General features: G+C 52.0%; 1 protein-coding gene across 1 annotated transcript in view; it reads left to right on the top strand.

Moving 5' to 3' along the window:
- The window catches only part of SLC6A17 (solute carrier family 6 (neutral amino acid transporter), member 17), a 52,660-nt gene extending 38,110 nt beyond the window's left edge, over nucleotides 1-14,550 (top strand). Inside the window, exons 7-12 of the mRNA XM_010830882.1 lie at nucleotides 8,379-8,620; nucleotides 8,890-9,082; nucleotides 10,939-11,131; nucleotides 11,707-11,866; nucleotides 13,064-13,226; nucleotides 13,703-14,550. Coding sequence (XP_010829184.1) covers nucleotides 8,379-8,620; nucleotides 8,890-9,082; nucleotides 10,939-11,131; nucleotides 11,707-11,866; nucleotides 13,064-13,226; nucleotides 13,703-14,071 — 1,320 coding nt within the window. The 3' untranslated portion in view covers nucleotides 14,072-14,550. The remainder of the gene's footprint in view (nucleotides 1-8,378; nucleotides 8,621-8,889; nucleotides 9,083-10,938; nucleotides 11,132-11,706; nucleotides 11,867-13,063; nucleotides 13,227-13,702) is intronic.
- Nucleotides 14,551-15,135: the final 585 nt, after the last annotated feature.

The raw sequence follows: 15,135 nt of genomic DNA, 5'->3' as shown, positions 1-15,135 counted from the left end.
CATCTTAGTTTTAGGCTTAGGGAATGGTGAAAATCCTAATGATGATGTGTGTTTAGGTCTCACACATGGCCCTGACCTTTTTGTAAAAACTTTAGTAATGACTGTTGTTCAGTTGCTAAATCTTGTCCATCTCTTTGCCACCCCATGGACTGTAGCCCTTCAGGCTCCTCTGTCCATAGGGCTCTCCAGGCAAGAATACTGGAGTGGGTTGCTATTTCCTCCTCCAGGGGATCTTCCCAACCCAGGAATCAAACCCGAGTCTCCTGAGTTGGCAGGCAGATTCTTTACTGCTGGGCCACCAGGGAAGCCTGGTAATGACTGACCTAGATCAAAAAGGAAAAAAATCACTTTAGAAAGAGAGAGGGAGAAAAGAGAATGAAAGGAAGCCAGCTTGGAAATAGCCTTGTTTTATAAAGTAGAAATTTAAATTCTAAGGATCTTCTTGTCCTAGAAGACTGGATCTTAGCACAAAAGGGCTGGCACTTCATAGCCCCTGATCTGGTCCTTCCTGCTCAGCTCACCTCCAGGACACAGGTCAGACTCTGTCTGTCTCTTTCTTACCCTCCATCACTTTTCCCTTCTCTCCTGTGTGCCAGGCACTGCTCACACAAAGATGAACAGGAGATGGGCTCCACCCCTAAGAAGCACAGAGTGTGGAAAGAAAGACAGACACATAAGCCTGTCATGCGGCTATTGACAAGAGCTGTGAGAGCCCAGGGACCACGACTGGCTCTGCCAGAGGCAGTCAGGAAAAGCTTAAAGAGCAGGTGATATTTGTACTGGGTTTTGAGAAATAAATATGTGTTCACCAGAAAGTGAATGGGTGCAAGGGAATTCCAGGCAGAGGAAACAGCCTGGACGAAGACCAGACTGTAAGGTCATGATGCTTTTGAGGGGTAGTTCGGATGTTCAGAACGTAGGATGGAAACAGATTTTCCAGCAGACAGTGCTGCTGCTCAGTTGCTCAGTCATGTCCAACTCTTTGCGACTCCATGGATTGTAGCCTGCCAGGCTCTTCAGTCCATGGGATTTTTCAGGCTAGAATACTGGAGCGGGTTGCCATGCCCTCTTCCAGGGATCTTCCTGATCCAGGGATCAAACCCTCATCTCCCATATCTCCTGCATTGCAGGTGGATTCTTTACCCAATGAGCCACCAAGAAAACCCCAGTAGATAGTAGGGAGCCATCAAAGATACTTCAACATGCAAATGACATGACCAGAGCTGTGTCTGTTTCAACTGGTCCTGTCTTACAAAATTTTGTGCTCCTTCCTGGTTGGAACTCTCCAAACTACCCAGAGCCCTCCCACTCTGTCTAGGTTTCTAGCCTGAGGTTCGAGCAGCTTGGTAGGACAGTCATGACTGACATCCATGAACTTAGATGGCATGCCTTCTAAGCGTAGGTAGTCCACCCACTGGGCTTCCCTGGTGGCTTAGATGGTAAAGAATCTGCCTGCGATGCAGGAGACCCAGGTTCAGACGCTGGGTCAGGAGGATCCCCTGGAGAAGGGAGTGGCTACCCACTCCAGTATCCTTGCCTGAAGAATCCCATGGATGGAGGAGCCTGGCAGACTATAGTCCATGGGATTGCAAAGAGTCAGACTGAGAGGATCATTTAAAAAAAAAAAAAAAAAGCCATGCAGGAGAAGGGAGGTACCGAAGCTCTTTCCCACTGAGACTATGATTATTTTATTTTAAAAATAATCTCCAAATTTCTGTTAGGAGCATGTATAGGTCCCTAAAACTTTACTCACAATGCCAAAATCCAAATTGCCCTGAAATACAGAAAAAATGTTTATTCTTTCTCCCATAACTCATTTGGCAGTAAGTGACCTGAACAGATGTGAGGCTATTTATAGTCTTTATTCACTTGGTGTGAATTTTCATATTCTGCTTCAGAAATACAAATGTATCTGATTAAGGGTGCTGCCCCAGACCCTACAGGGGGTGTCATGCAATTATGTGGTATACACACCATATTATCCTTCTAAAATAAAATTAGAAGCAAAGCCTGATTTCCAAAACCAGTCTGGCCTTCAGGTTTTTAGATGAGAAGATGCAGGTCTGTATTACCTTTGTAAAGAAGATGACTCGACAAGCAGAGCAGGCCCTCAGCAGTGTGGGATGACTCTGTGCCATTTCTCTGGCCATCTTTCTTTCCCGGGTTCCATAGTGAACATTTTAAACCGCTTCCACTGTCTGAACCTTCTGACCTCTCTTCCCAGCACACCTCACCCTTAACAGATGATTTGGCCTCCTGCTTTATGGGAAAAACAGGGGCCACCAAGACAGCAACTCCCTTAGATGACAGAGACAGAAACGAGATATACAAGTTTATCCACAGCTGCCCCATGCTGTCCTCCTTCCCTCATCTCCTATGGATGACAGCTCCCCTTCTCTCCTCTAGATCCCCTGCTCTCCATCAGCTGTCAAGTCACTGCATTAAAAACAAAAACGAAACAGCAGATCTAAAAGCGACCCTCCAGTGATTTCTTAGCCCTCCCCCGACACTGCCCTGTCTTTCACTCCCAGCCTAGCTTCCCCACCGAGTGTCCACCTTTTCTCCCCTGTTTCTCACCTCTCCTCCTTCCTACTTGTCTTCTGGCCCCAGGACTCCCTGAACATCTCCAGCTAAGCTCACCCCTGCTCTCGTAGCACCTTTCACTCCGTGACACGGGTCCCCCTCCTCCCTGGTAGGCTGTTTTCCCACGGCCTCCATGACCTCTGTCGCTTTTCCTCCTGCCTCCACTGCTGCTGCTCCTCTCCCTCCCTTGTTTGAGCTTCTTCCCTGCTGGCTTTTTTGGCTACATTAGTTGCAGTGAGCAGGGGCTACTCCCTAGTTGCGGTGCGTGGGCTTCTCATGGCAGTGGCTTCTCTTGTTACAGAGCACAAGCTCTAGAACATGGGCTCAGTAGTTGCGGCACACAGGTTTAGTTACCCCGTGTCATGTGGGCTCTTCCCAGACCAGGGTTTGAACCCGTGTCCCCTGCACTGGCAGGTAATTCCTAACTCCTGGACCAGGAAAGTCCCCTCCTTCCTGCTTTAAACTCGCAGACCTTGACTTGGCCCCGGCTCTTGCCTCTTCTCGCTCTACCCACAGCCTCAGCTGCAGTCCTGCTGGTCCATCTGCTTCTCACACATCATGCCTCAAGCTCTGTGCTCCCCTCGAAGCTCCAAACTCATTTGTCTGACTGCTGGCTTGATATCTCCTTGTAGAGATCTCAAGGACACATTAAACTCAATATTTCTAGAAGGGATGTCTGGACCTCCCCTGTTCAAACCCCATCGAGTCTTGCCCCTCTTCCACTGTTTCCATCTCCACCCACTAGGGTCTGCAGGCTAGAGATGTGGCCGTCACCCTGGCATCTCTGCCTCCAGCGCCCCCCATCAGCAGTCCATCACTAAAGCAGGCTTGGGTTTTCCCGCTATAGCCTCTCCATCTGTACCTCCCTGACCCCAGACAATGCCACCATTATCTCCCACCTGGGCCCCAGAAAGTGTTTCCTTGCAGGTCTGCTGCATTCGTTGGTTTCTTTTAGAAATGCCCACCTGACAGTTTCCTACCTCTTTCACACCCCTCACTTCTTTCCCTGTTCAGTGCTTTTTTAGGATCAAGACAGGATCCTCACGCTTGTCTGCTCAGGCTCCACTGACTCTCCCAGCCTCTCCTGTTCCACTCCGGCCTGTCCTCAGCACTCCAGTCAGGCTGGCCTCCTCTACTTCCCTTCTTCCACACACCCCATGTGAAAAGGGTATCCTTCCTTTTCCCCCCTCAGGGCCTCTGCACACACTGTTCCCTCTGTCTGAGTCCTCTTCCCTCCCTTTAGTGAGGGCAGCTCTAACAACCCTTTCTGGACTCCCTGGTGGCACAGTGGATAAGAATCTGTCTGCCAATGCAGGAGACACAGGTTCAATCCCTGGTCTGGTAGATTCCACGTGCCACCATGCACCACAGCTACTGATCCTGCGTGCTGCAGCTACTAAGGCCTGTGCACCTAGAGCCCATGCTTCACAACCAGAGAAGCCAGCACAGTGAGAAAGCCTGTGCACTGCTACAAAGAGTAACTGCCCCCCCCCAACTTGCTGCAATTCAAGAAAGCCCAAGTGCAGCAATGAAGACCCAGTGCAACCAAAAAAAAAAAAGATCTCTTCCTCTGGAAGCTTTCCCTGACCTGACTCAACTCAAATCCCCCATCACACGCTCTCCTAGAATTAGGTACCTGGCTTTCTCAGCCCTTGTCACTTTTGGAACTTAGCATCTGTTTATAGGCTCGTCTGACCAGTGTCCATCTCTCCAACTAGAACGTCAGCTCCATGAGAGCTGGGACCTTACCTGCTGTGGACCAGGCCTGGTCCACAGGGTTTGCTGAGCGAGTGGCTGATGTCGTATCCACAGGGAGCCCCCAGCACGTTATAGCTGTTGAGAGTACAGTGGGGGAGAGGGGGTGGGAGGATGCAAGGGGCTCTTGGCTCCTTAAGGTCTGCACATTGGGCTTTCTTGGTGGGCCAAAGATGGCTTTATCTCTTCAGCACATGATGGGAGACTGTAATCTCCCTGGAATTCGAATACTAGCCAGCCAGGCAGTGCTCCTGGGCCTCCACCTGTGTACAGGACCCGAAGCCAGAAGGCTCTGCTGTCACCTTCCTCTTCTCCTCCTCCTCCCTGAACCCATCATTCTGCCAACCTCCATGCATGCCACCACCTTCTCAGCTGGGGAGTGACTCCTGGTGCTCAGACATGCCTGGGAAGCTGCTGAGATGCTGAGCTTCTGCCCTCAGTGTTAGGGCTGAAATATCAGAGCTGGAAGAACCCAAGCCCATCATTTTACTGTGCCCACAAGGAACAGACTCCCTCACAGGCATGCAGCAAGGGGCAGCCGGCCTGGGACCATGTGGGGCTGTCCCCGCAGGGGAGGCAGATTTTCTAGTTCACTCCTTGCCTTCCTCATCTGTGTGGAGTCAAGTCACTTTGGTCAGCCTCAGCAGCAGAGGTCTGAGGGGAAAGTGGTCAGAGGAGTGTAGCTGCAGGCCAGCTGTGTCAGGAGCTGGAGCTGGGAGGATGCCGCTGCCCAGTGTCGGACAGTCTGTATTTAGTAACTCCTGAGTCTCAGCGGGCTGGCTCCAGTGCTTTGAGTGAGTTATTTCAACCTTGGTCTTAGTTTACTCTTTCCAAATATGAATAACAATTCCTTCCCCTCCACCAAAAAAATTCCCCCAAACACCCGCAAAAACCAAAAGCCACCCCTGGCTTGACCTGGTCAGAGGCCTTTTGTCAGGATTAAATGATCCTGTGCACGAGGCACTGCTTAAGACTGTACATTTGATCTTCACAATCACTTTGGGAGGGAGTTGTTCAGTCGCTAAGTCGTGTCCAACTCTGCAGCCCTATGGACTGCAGCAGGCCAGGCTTCCCTGTCTTTCACTGCATCCTGAAGTTTGCTCAGACTCGTGTCCATTGAGTCGGTGATGCCATCCAACCATCTCATTCTCTGTCGTCCCCTTTCCTCCTGCCTGCATTCTTTCCCAGCATCAGGGTCTTTTCCATTGAGTCATCTCTTCACATCAGATGGCCAAAGTGAAGCTTGGAGCTTCAGCTTCAGCATCAGTCCTTCCAACAAATATTCAGGTTTGATTTTCTTTAGGATTGACTGGTTTGGTCTCCTTGCTGTGCCATCCAAGGGACTCTCAAGAGTCTTCTCCAGCACCACAGTTTGAAAGCATCAATTCTTTGGCACTCAGCCTTCTTTATGGTCTAACTCTCAAATCCGTACATGCCTAATGGAAAACTCATAGCTTTGACTATATGGACCTTTGTCAGCAAAGTAATGTCTCTGCTTTTTAACATGCTTTCTAGGTTTGTCACAGCTTTTCTTCCAAGGAGCAAGTGTGTTTTAATTTCATGGCTGCAGTCATTGTCCACAGTGATTTTGGAGCCCAGGAAAATAAAATCTGCCACTGTTTCCACTTTTCCCCCGTCTGTTTCCAGTGCAGTGATGGGACCAGATGCCATGACCTTTGTTTTATGAATGTTGAGTTTTAAGCCAGCTTTTTCACTCTCCTCTTTCACCTTCATCAAGAGGCTCTTTAGTTCCTCTTTGCTTTCTGCCAGAATAGTGGTATCATATCATATCATATCATATCATAACCTCTGCATATCTGAGGTTGTTGATATTTTTCCTAGCAATCTTGATTCCAACTTATGATTCATCCAGCCCGGCATTTCACATGATATACTCTGCATATAAGTTAAATAACAGGTGACAGTATATAGCCTTGATGTACTCCTTTCCCAACTTTGAACCAGTCTGTTGTTTCATGTCTCATTCTAACTGTTGCTTTGTGACCTGCGTACGTTTCTCAGGAGATAGGTAAGGTGATCTGGTATTCTCATCTCTTTAAGAACTTTCCACAGTTTGTTGTGATCAACACAGTCAAAAGCTGTAGCATAGTAATGAAGCAGAAGTAGATGTTTTTGTGGCATTCCCTTGCTTTTTCTATGATCCCACAGATGCTGGCAATTTGGTCTCTGGTTCCTCTGCCTTTTTAAAATCCAGCTTGTACATCTGGAAGTTCCCGGTTCATGTACTATTAAAGCCTAACTTGAAGGATTTTGAGCATTACCTTGGTAGCATGTGAAATGGGTGCAATTGTATGGTAGAACATTCTTTGGCCTTTTGGGACAAAAACTTTATTATTATTCCCATTTTTCAGCTGAGAAAACAGAAGCTCATAAAACAGGCACCATCACTTGCCTAAGCCTTCTCAACGGTTTCAAGAGGGAGTCAGTCTTAGATCTGGGTCTGTCTGACTCTAAAATCCTATGCCGGGCCCAAGCCCTAGTCGCCGCCTTGAGGAGCAAACAGTAAAAGGAAAACAGACATGAAAATGTTTGGAAGTTACTCCATGCCCTCTAGATGCTGTGGAGGCCCTGGCTCCTCTCACGTCTGAGGGTCTGGCAAGGGGTCCCCTCTCTCAGAAGTGTCTGAGTTCTATGCTTTGAGTTGGGTGAGGGGGTGGTTCTTCTGTGATCTAGGGCATGAGCAAATGAACTTTAGGTCTTTTTCTTTTTTGGAAAAGGGAGTTTGGGTGAGCAAGAGGGAGAAGTTGGTGTCTTTCTCATGGTTGGAAGTGGAGGAGGTATCAGGGAGATATTGGTGTTCTTACTTGTCTTGTACTATTGTGTGGGCTGTACGCTGCATGACTCCAGGAGGCACCATTCACACCGTAGTCTGAGTGAATGACACTCCCTAGAGTTTGCCCTACACATCATTGCTGATAGCCTTGAAGATGTTCATTGATATGATAGCTCCATGGTAAGCAGTGATAGCAGTTAGAATTAACTTGGAACTTACTATTAAGCACACAGCATTGATTTTATCTTACCTAGGGCCCACAACAATCATCTGAAGTTGATACTATTTTTTTTATTAAAGTAGAGTTGATGTACAGACTTCCCAGGTGGTACAGGGGTTAGGAATCTGCCTGCTGATGCAGAAGATGCAAGAGGTGCAAGTTCAGTCCTGGGTCAGGAAGATCCCCTGGAGGAGGACATGGCCACCTGCTCCAGGATTCTTGCCTGGAAAATGCCATGGACAGAGGAGCCTGGCAGGCTGTAGTAGTAGTCGTCCATGGGGTCACAAAGAGTTGGACATGACTGAGCGCACGCATGGGCGTACACACACACGGGCACACACACACTGGCACACACACACATGGGCACATACACACACATGCACACACACAGTTTTTGTACGATATTATTAAAGTTACAGGTGTACAATATAGTGATTCACAGTGTTTAAAGGTTATACTCCATTTATAGTTATTATAAAACATTGGCTGTGTTCCCTGTGAGGTACAGTACATCCTTGCAGTTTATTTGAAGCCTAATAGTTTGTGCCTCTTCACCCCTACTCCTATGTTGCCCCTCCCCACCTTCTCCAGCTGGTAACCACTGCTTTGTTCTCTGTGTCTGTGAGTCTGTTTCTTTTTTGTAATGTTCACTAGTTCATTGTATGCTTTAGATTCCTGATACGCTTGTTTTATGCGTTTCACCTGTGGGGAACATGAGGCTCAGGGGGCTGGGGGAGTTGCCCGAGGTCACACAGCCACAGTTCTTTACCACTGTGCCACGCTGCCTCTGTGAGGCTGAGGAAAGGGGGTGTGGTGGAAATTCTACTGCAGGTGAATAAAGCTCTTTTTTTTTTGGCTGCCCCACGTGGCTTGTGGGATCTTAGTTCCCCCCATCAGGAATGGAAACCAGGCCACGGCAGTGGAGGTGCTGAGTCCTAATCACTGGACTGCCAGGGAATTCACTAAAGCCGTTATCTCTGTGTTTCTTTTCTTCGCCCTGCCATGGCTCCCCTTCCCCGGCTGTAGCTGGACAAGATGTTGGACCCCCAGGTCTGGCGGGAGGCAGCCACACAGGTCTTCTTCGCTCTGGGGCTGGGCTTCGGGGGCGTCATAGCCTTCTCCAGCTACAACAAGCAGGACAACAACTGCCACTTTGATGCCGCCCTGGTGTCCTTCATCAATTTCTTCACCTCGGTGCTGGCCACCCTCGTGGTGTTCGCTGTGCTGGGCTTCAAGGCCAACATCATGAACGAGAAGTGTGTGGTCGAGTAGGTGGCACCTCTCCTCCTGTCCTCTCTTCTCCAGTCCACCTTCCCCTGGGAGAGCCCCCCTCCACCCGGGCTGGGGGATGGAGGTCAGAGCAGCTCTCTGTCCTCAGCCCTGGACCACAGGGCCAGCTTCAGAGATATCTGTGTCCATGGTCTTCAGTGACCTTCCTGGGTGTCTGCGAGGTGCCCCTGGATGGTGCCCAGTCCTGCCTTTTTACCTGCACTTTTTTTTTTAATGTTTTTACTTTGCTGTCTCTTTTGTGCTGCAGAAATGCTGAGAAAATCCTGGGGTACCTCAACAATGACGTCCTGAGCCGGGCCCTCATCCCTCCCCACGTCAATTTCTCCCACCTCACCACCAAGGACTATGCAGAGATGTACAAGGTCATCAAGACTGTAAAGGAGGACCATTTCTCAGCCCTGGGCCTCGATCCCTGCCTTCTGGAGGATGAGCTAGATAAGGTATGGGGGAGGCTGTCCTTCCATGGACGGGCAGGAAGACAGATGTGGGAGTGCAGGGCCCAGAGACAGGCTATGGGTGGCTGGAGCTTGGGTGCAGAAAGCCACCAGGGACTCATTCTTTGGCTTGATAAGCAAGGATCTACTATATGCCCAGAGTGAAAGGTACTGGCCAAAACCCCTGCCCTGAGGTAGGCTGAGTCTCACTGAGAAGACAAGACAGACACATCCCAGAAATCCCAGGGAACGGGACAGCTCTCCCGTTTCTTGAACGGGTTTCCTGTGCAGCCATCACTGCCACGTGGAATGCACTGGGACCTGTGCCTTAGACACGGCACACAGGATGCGAGTCTTTGCATTAGTGTCTACCCCTTGCTGCCTGTCCCTCCGGGCCCTCATGGCAGCTCTGAGAGCTGAGTGTTAATGTTGTCTCCTGTTTTACAGGCAAGCAGCCTTTAAGTTGGGAGCATGCTCGAGATCTCATAGCTAGGAAGTTGGGGAGCCAGGGTTCAAGTCTTGATGCTTCTGCCCCTCCCCCACTGGCATGGCCACAATGACCTTTAGCCCCTGGGGAGGGCAAGGATATGCTGCCCTTCGTTGACAAGCAGGCCCAAGCTTAGACACTCTGCTTCTGTCCCCGTTTGCACAGCCAGAGACTTTCAAAGTGTTCCGTGAGAAGGGGTAACAGGAGACAGACATGCCCATGGGGTCCTGGGATCCAGCTCATGCCAGGGCGCACTGGGGGCTGCGCCAGCTCCCGTCTGTCAGCCTCTGCCAGCCTCCATGGAGCCAGGGATGGTGAAGCTTTCCCTGCTTGTTAAAAAGTCATTGTTCAGTTGCTCAGTCACATCTGACTCTTTGCAACCCCGTAGACTGCAGCACACCAGGCTTCTCTGTCCTTCGCTATCTCCAGGAGTTTGTTCAAACATCAAGAACCCCATGAATAGTTGAAAAGTTAGCTGCATTCTACTGGCACCGACCTAATGCTCAGGGACTGAGTCCCCTGTCACCTCTCCCATGTGATCAAGAGCTAAAAGGCCCTGTCTGGGCTCCCTCGCCCTGGTTTCTTCCCCTGACAGTATAAAGGACGGCCCCCTTCCTTGAGACCCTGCCCCATTCTCACAGGTGGGGCCTGGTCCTCTGGATAGAAGTAGGGTTTTTTTAAAATATAATACAATCTTGATAACAACCAAATAACAAGAACTACTCTCACACAGTTGGGGTGGGTGTTCCCTGACCCTGACGCTACAAGGAGAGCACAGAAGTGACGTCAGTGGACAGTGTGTGGTCAGTTCCCCATGAGCGGGGGCCCCAACATTGCAGCAGTGGTTCTCTACCTTGGCTGCCCATCAGATTCCCCTGGGGGCTTTATAAAACCTTAATATCCAGCTTTACCCCTAAGCCAAGCAGATCATTGTCCTTGGGGAGGGACTCAAGCATCAGTGTTTTTTAAAGGCTCCAATGTGAGTCCATTGGGCAGCAGAGGCTGAGACCACTACGGTAAGATCTGGAATTCAGAGCTGGGGGGGGCTGCACTACTCAGAGGAGGAGAGTCTTGAGCTGGTTATGTTTCTAAAAGAGTATCTTCATGTGAATCGCTGGGGGTCCTTGGACAATGCGTAGATTCCAGGTCTCACAGGTGAAGTCCCGAATTAGTGTTTTACTCCCTGGGGTGTATTCTGATGCCCACTCAAGTTTGAGACCCACTGGCCAGAAACAAGAGAATTTAGGTGGGGGCAAGGATCACTGGGAAAGAGGGAACGGTTATTCCTAAAGCTCCAAGGGCAGAGAGGAGGAAGCAGGAGGCTCCCAGGTGGGCATGGCCCCCACTGAGCCCCACCCTCTGCCCCCACCCTCAGTCTGTGCAGGGCACAGGCCTGGCCTTCATTGCTTTCACCGAGGCCATGACGCACTTCCCTGCATCCCCCTTCTGGTCTGTTATGTTCTTCCTGATGCTCATCAACCTGGGCCTGGGCAGTATGATCGGCACCATGGCGGGCATCACCACACCCATCATTGACACTTTCAAGGTGCCCAAGGAGATGTTCACAGGTAACTCCTCCCAGTGGTCCCCAGTGGCCTTGTGGGCTGCCCCGGGAGGGTGGGGGGAAGTGATCAGGTGGTGGTTTTGACTTTGGAAAGATTTGGTTCCCACTGGGTTATTCATGACTCCATACTTAGAAAGCTTCCCTACCCCCACCCAACCCGGGATGCATCTGGAACCCCCCCAAGAAGAGCAGTTCAGAGCCAGAAGGGAGAAGGCTATTTGGGAATCTGTGCCAAACCTGGGCTGGGAACTAGGCCTCTTTCTTGGTTCACTTGCCCCTCTCCCCAAGGGCCTGCTGGGGTGTCTGGGCAGGATGGCCTCCTTCCTTGCCAGCCCTGCACCCTGTTTCATCCTGATCACTCCCAGCTCCAGGGTGCTCCCCACCTAGTGGAGTGGGAGCTCAGAACCTGGGCATCTGGACCCCTGCCCCACTCCATGCAGGGCTGGGCCTTCTGGAGGGTGAGCTGCAGGCCTGCTGGGGGGAGGGCTGGGATGGGAGGAACCTGGGGGCCCTGAAGACACCCCAGGCCCCACCCACCCTGCACCTTTGCCCCCACACTGGCCTCCCGGCTCTCTGTAGTGGGCTGCTGTGTCTTTGCATTCTTCGTGGGGCTGTTGTTCGTCCAGCGCTCCGGAAACTATTTCGTCACCATGTTTGATGACTACTCGGCCACCCTGCCGCTCACCGTCATCGTCATCCTCGAGAATGTCGCGGTGGCCTGGATCTATGGGACCAAGAAGTAAGGGGTGGGGGTGCGTGGGGAGAGGTAGGGAACAGGAGGAGAGGTCCGTCCCCTCATGACTCCCTGGAGAGTGCTGTGTTTCCAGGGCTGCTTGTGATTTAGGCAGGAGGTCACAGAGTCAGAATGTTAGCCAGAAAGTGCCCCCCTACAGATCATTTAGGGAAACCAAGTCTCAGAGAGAGGATGCAATTGCCCAAGGCTGCTTGGCTGGAGTGGGGCCATTCTAGTTGCAGTGCGTGGGCTTCTCCTTGCAGTGGCTTCTTCTGTTGCAGGGCATGGGCTCTAGGCATGCAGGCTCAGTGGTTGTGGTTCTCTGGCTCTAGAGCACAGGCTCAGTGGTTGTAGTGCATGGGCCTAGTTGCCCTGAGGCATGTGGGATCTTCCTGGACCAGGGACCGAACTCGTGTCTCCTGCATTGGCAGGTGGATTCTTAACCACTGAGCCACCAGGGAAGCCCTTAATAATGTTTTAAATCTGTGATTACACGTGTGCTTTATTCTTAACTGCATTAAGTTACAAGATCTAGCTGTGGGTCTAATAACAGTGGTAATTTCTAAGTAGTGATGAGCATGAATGAGATTTGTAGGTATCTCAATTGTAATGTGATAAAATATCTGTGATTTAAGCAATTCTTTACAGCCTCATGGGTACTGATAATACTGCTGTCATTGCTTGCTCTTGTAATAGAAAGAAACACAAGATTTCAGTTAGGTGTTACTGAGGTAAAGATGATTTTTTAAATGCTATTCATGTACACAGTCTGCCAGTCTTCCGAATTCCACCCATAGGCCCAATGGTTAGAAACCTGAGTCGGGGCAGCCTTCTGCCTTTGGACGCCAGGGACAGGCACTTCTACCTCTCTTCCAGCAGGGGGAGTCTAGAGCCAGGTCGGTGCGAGTGGGGTTGGGTGCCCAGGAAAGCCCTCTGGAGCCTATCGATGTGCCCAGGGCATGTCCTGTGGCCTGTACCCTTTCCCTGGGTGAGATGTGATGTGACATAGTCAGAGTAAGTTAGAGGAGGTCAGCAGAGGCTTTTCAGAGGCCAGCAGGGCCGCAGAATAATGTACTGAATGTGAAGAGTAGAAGAGCCTGGAGAGAAGGGACTGGGGAGTGAAGGCTTTGGAGGAGGAGTCTGGGGGTATTGGGCAAGTGCAGTGGGGGTGCCAACTTCTGGACTATCTGCTGTTCCTGGCAGGTTCATGCAGGAGCTGACGGAGATGCTGGGCTTCCAGCCCTACCGCTTCTATTTCTACATGTGGAAGTTCGTGTCTCCGCTGTGCATGGCTGTGCTCACCACAGCCAGCATCATCCAGCTTGGGGTCACGCCCCCAGGCTACAGCGCCTGGATCAGGGAGGAGGTGAGAGCGGGGGCCTGAAACCCCAGGGATCTGGGGTGGCATCTTCCCAGGCCTTTAATACAACAGGAAACAGAGATAAACCCTTACAGGGCGACTACTCGATGCCGGGCCCCACCAGGGGCTCTGTACATCTGATCTGTAACTTTTCAGCAACCCAAAGAGAGAGGTGGTTTTATTGCTATCACACACATGGGAAAACAGGCAGAAAGCTGAATGCACTTGTCCAGTCTTTCTAACCCATGTTTCCCCTCCCTGTGGATGACTCTGTGACCAGCCCAACTTTACACAAGTATAGAAACTTGGGGAGGCTCAGCCCTTAGCCAAGGGGACCAGCTGACCCGAGGATCAGCGCCTGATGACCCCAACTCTGCCAGTGCCTGGGCAGTGCGGGAGGGGTGGGAGTGGGGAGGAGTCTGAGAGGGTGAGGCTGCTGCAGAACAAGGCAGGCAGCAGCACTCACCCGTGTGCACCCCTAGGCTGCTGAGCGCTACCTGTATTTCCCCAACTGGGCAATGGCTATCCTGATCACGCTCATTGTCGTGGCCGTCCTGCCCATCCCTGTGGTGTTCGTCCTGCGGCACTTCCACCTGCTCTCTGACGGCTCCAACACCCTTTCCGTGTCCTACAAGAAGGGCCGCATGATGAAGGACATCTCCAACCTGGAGGAGAACGACGAGACCCGCTTCATCCTCAGCAAGGTGCCCAGCGAGGCGCCCTCCCCCATGCCCACTCACCGCTCCTATCTAGGGCCTGGCAGTACATCACCCCTGGAGACCAGCGGCAACCCCAATGGACGCTATGGAAGCGGCTACCTCCTGGCCGGCACCCCTGAGTCAGAGCTGTGACCACTGCCCTGCTCTGCCCGCCTCACCCCCACCCCCAACACACACACACCCGGCCAGCCCACGTGTCCCCATCTAACCTCGCCTTCAGGCCAGGCCCTCAGCCCAAGGAGTGGGGCTCTGCCCTGCCTCATGCCCCACCCCTGTCCCAGCCGACTTGTGCTCCCTAGATCTGAGTGGGGGCTGGGAGAAGCTCTGTCCCCCGAACTAAGCCCCCACCCCAGCTAACCTTCTGAGATCGTCTTACCAAATTGCAGCTGAGTAGCTGGAACCACCCAGAAGTCCCAACTCCTGGCACAGGGGAGTCTCCAAGCGGCTGCTCTCGAGTCCCTCCCTCTCTTGCTGGTGCCTGCAGTTCTTAGGTCTTGGGGCCCCTTAGGTCTGTGCTGCCAGGTGGTGGCTGTGGTGAGGGGCATCGGGATGGGTTAGGCAGGGTGTCCTGGCCCAGAGGTGCCCAACTGCAGGTTAGTGATGGGACAGAGGTGCCAGGACTCAGGGCTCTGATTTGGGGATGGAGTCTGCAGAAATCCCCAGGCTCGGCTTGGTGAGGCAGATGGCTCCCGCTGGTTTGAGCGTGAGCTACGGCAGCAGAGGTGGTGAAATGAGGGAGCTCCTAAGCACCTTAGCACCCAGCTCAAGACGGACCTTCCAGTGTCCTCGGCCTTGCCTGGGTGGGTGGGGAGTGCTCCCACATCCTGCCTGAGAGGGCGATGACTGGCCCCAGAATCATTCCCCCTCCCTTAGGGCTGAGCCTGCCTGCCCTCCTCCCACCCCTGTCCTGGAGCCCAGAGTGGTGCCTCTGCCTCTGCCTTCGGAGAGGAGAGGTTTCCAGAGCACACCTAATGGTTCCCAGCACAATTCAGGTGATTTGGAGCACAATTGTGAAGCACACCCCCTCCCCTCTCGCCCAGGGCCTGCCTCTCTTGCTAGTGGCAGCTTCTCTCCCTGAACAGGGGGGCCTGGCGGTGGGGGGCTCACACCTGGAGAAAGTGATAATTTCACTGCCCCTCTGGGCCCCCGCCACTCTCCTTGGATAAGCACAGTCACCCGGTGTGCACGGCATGTGT

The sequence above is a fragment of the Bison bison genome, unplaced genomic scaffold (assembly GCF_000754665.1).
Source record: "Bison bison bison isolate TAMUID 2011002044 unplaced genomic scaffold, Bison_UMD1.0 scf7180017864519, whole genome shotgun sequence".
Classification (NCBI taxonomy): domain Eukaryota; kingdom Metazoa; phylum Chordata; class Mammalia; order Artiodactyla; family Bovidae; genus Bison; species Bison bison.
The sequence above is the reverse complement of the archived record's forward strand: the minus strand, read 5'-3'. Positions and strand labels throughout refer to the sequence as shown.